Source organism: Calidris pugnax, unplaced genomic scaffold (assembly GCF_001431845.1).
Source record: "Calidris pugnax isolate Ruff unplaced genomic scaffold, ASM143184v1 scaffold537, whole genome shotgun sequence".
NCBI lineage: Eukaryota > Metazoa > Chordata > Aves > Charadriiformes > Scolopacidae > Calidris > Calidris pugnax.
In genome coordinates, this window is record NW_015091230.1 from 12,742 (window position 1) to 15,339 (window position 2,598).

Consider the following 2,598-nt stretch of genomic DNA (forward strand, 5'->3'; position numbering starts at 1 on the left):
GGGACATCAATATGGCCATGGGAAGGGCCATGGAGGCATCATGGGGGGCGTGAGGAGACCATCATGGGTCATGGGGACATCAACGTGGATGTGGGGACACCAACGTGGCCATGGGGACATCAATATGGCCATGGGAAGGGCCATGGAGACATCATGGGGGGCGTGAGGACACCACCATGGGCCATGGGGACATCATCATGGGTCATGGGGACATCAACGTGGCCATGGGAAGGGCCATGGAGGCATCATGGGGGGCGTGAGGAGACCATCAAGGGTCATGGGGACATCAACATGGGCCATGGGGACATCATCATGGGTCATGGGGACCTCAACGTGGCCATGGGGACATCAACGTGGCCATGGGAAGGGCCATGGAGACATCATGGGGGGCGTGAGGAGACCATCAAGGGTCATGGGGACATCATGGGGGGCGTGGGGACATCAACATGGGTCATGGGGACATCAACGTGGCCATGGGGACATCAACATGGACATGGAAAGGGCCGTGGAGGCATCATGGGGGGCGTGGGGAGACCATCAAGGGTCATGGGGACATCATGGGGGGCGTGGGGACATCAACGTGGCCATGGGGACATCAATATGGCCATGGGAAGGGCCATGGAGGCATCATGGGGGGCGTGAGGAGACCATCATGGGTCATGGGGACATCATGGGGGGCGTGGGGACACCACCATGGGCCATGGGGACCTCGTGGTGGCCATGGGGACATCAACGTGGCCATGGGAAGGGTCATGGAGACATCATGGGGGGCGTGAGGACACCACCATGGGTCATGACGACACCATCATGGGTCATGGGGACATCAACGTGGGCCATGGGGACATCATGGGGGGCGTGGGGAGACCATCATGGGCCATGGGGACCTCGTGGTGGCCATAGGGACCTCAACGTGGCCATGGGGACATCAACACGGCCATGGGAAGGGCCATGGAGACATCATGGGGGGCGTGGAGGTGGCCATGGGGGTGTCACCAGGGCGTGGGGACACCATCGTGGGCCATGGGGGGCTCGTGGTGGCCATGAAGGTGGCCATGGGGACATCAAGGAGGTGAGAGAGGTGACACAGAGGTGACAAGAAGGTCCTAGAAGATCCCCAGAAGGTGCCCAGAAGGTCCCAGAAGATCCCCAGAAGGTCCAAGAAGATCCCCAGAAGGTCCTCAGAAGGTCCCAGAAGATCCCAGAAGATCCCCAGAAGATCCCCAGAAGGTCCCAGAGATCCCCAGAAGGTCCCAGAAGGTCCCAGAAGATCCCCAGAAGGTTCCCAAGAGGTTCCAGAAGATCCCAGAAGATCCCCAAAGGTCCCAGAAGGTCCCCAGAAGGTCCCAGAAGATCCCCAGAAGGTTCCTGAGAGGTTCCAAGAGGTCCCAGAAGATCCCCAAAGGTCCCAGAAGGTCCCCAAAGGTCCCAAGAAGATCCCCAGAAGGTCCCAGAAGGTGCCCAGAAGGTTCCCAAGAGGTCCCAGAAGGTCCCAGAAGGTGCCCAGAAGATCCCAGAAGATCCCCAGAAGGTTCCTGAGAGGTTCCAAGAGGTCCCAGAAGATCCCAGAAGATCCCAGAAGGTTCCCAAAGGTCCCAGAAGGTCCCCAGAAGGTGCCCAGAAGGTTCCCAAAGGTCCCAGAAGGTCCCCAGAAGATCCCCAGAAGGTTCCTGAGAGGTTCCAAGAGGTTCCAGAAGATCCCAGAACATCCCCAAAGATCCCAGAAGGTCCCAGAAGGTCCCCAGAAGATCCCCAGAAGGTTCCTGAGAGGTTCCAAGAGGTTCCAGAAGATCCCAGAACATCCCCAAAGATCCCAGAAGGTCCCAGAAGGTCCCCAGAAGATCCCCAGAAGGTTCCTGAGAGGTTCCAAGAGGTTCCAGAAGATCCCAGAACATCCCCAAAGATCCCAGAAGGTCCCAGAAGGTCCCCAGAAGATCCCCAGAAGGTTCCTGAGAGGTTCCAAGAGGTTCCAGAAGATCCCAGAACATCCCCAAAGATCCCAGAAGGTCCCAGAAGGTCCCCAGAAGATCCCAGAAGATCCCAGAAGGTCCCCAGAAGGTCCCCAGAGGTGGCCACCCACTTGTTGCCCCGGAAGAAGTAGGTCTTGCCGCTGGGCAGCCAGAGGAGGGCGGCGTCCAGGCGGTCGGTGGGGACACCCCGGCCCAGGTCCCGCAGGGCCCGAGGGTACCCTGGCTCCAGCACCGCCTCCTCGAACACCCAGTGCTTGTCCCCTGGGGGGGTGGGGTGGGACATGGTCACCACGGGGACAACCCACCACCTCCTCAGACCCACCACCACCTCCTCAGACCCACCACCAGATCCTCAGATCCACCACCATCTCCACCTCCATCCCCACGTACCCACCACCATCTCCACGTACCCACCACCATCTCCTCATCCCCATCTCCACGTCCCACCTCCATCCCCACGTCCCCACCTCCATCCCCACGTCCCATCCCCACGTCCCCACCTCCATCTCCTCATCCCCATCTCCACGTCCCACCACCATCTCCTCAGCCCCACCACCAGCTCCTCAGATCCACCACCATCTCCACATCCCATCTCCATGTCCCCACCACCATCTCCTCGTCCCCACCACCA

The 2,598-nt window shown here is 60.1% G+C and overlaps 1 protein-coding gene across 1 annotated transcript in view; it reads right to left on the reverse strand.

The window, feature by feature from the left end:
• Positions 1–594: 594 nt before the first annotated feature.
• LOC106898575 (matrix metalloproteinase-16-like) overlaps positions 595–2,598 on the reverse strand; it is a 13,960-nt gene continuing 11,956 nt past the window's right edge. The window contains exon 7 of the mRNA XM_014959883.1: positions 595–2,313. Coding sequence (XP_014815369.1) covers positions 958–2,313 — 1,356 coding nt within the window. The 3' untranslated portion in view covers positions 595–957. The remainder of the gene's footprint in view (positions 2,314–2,598) is intronic.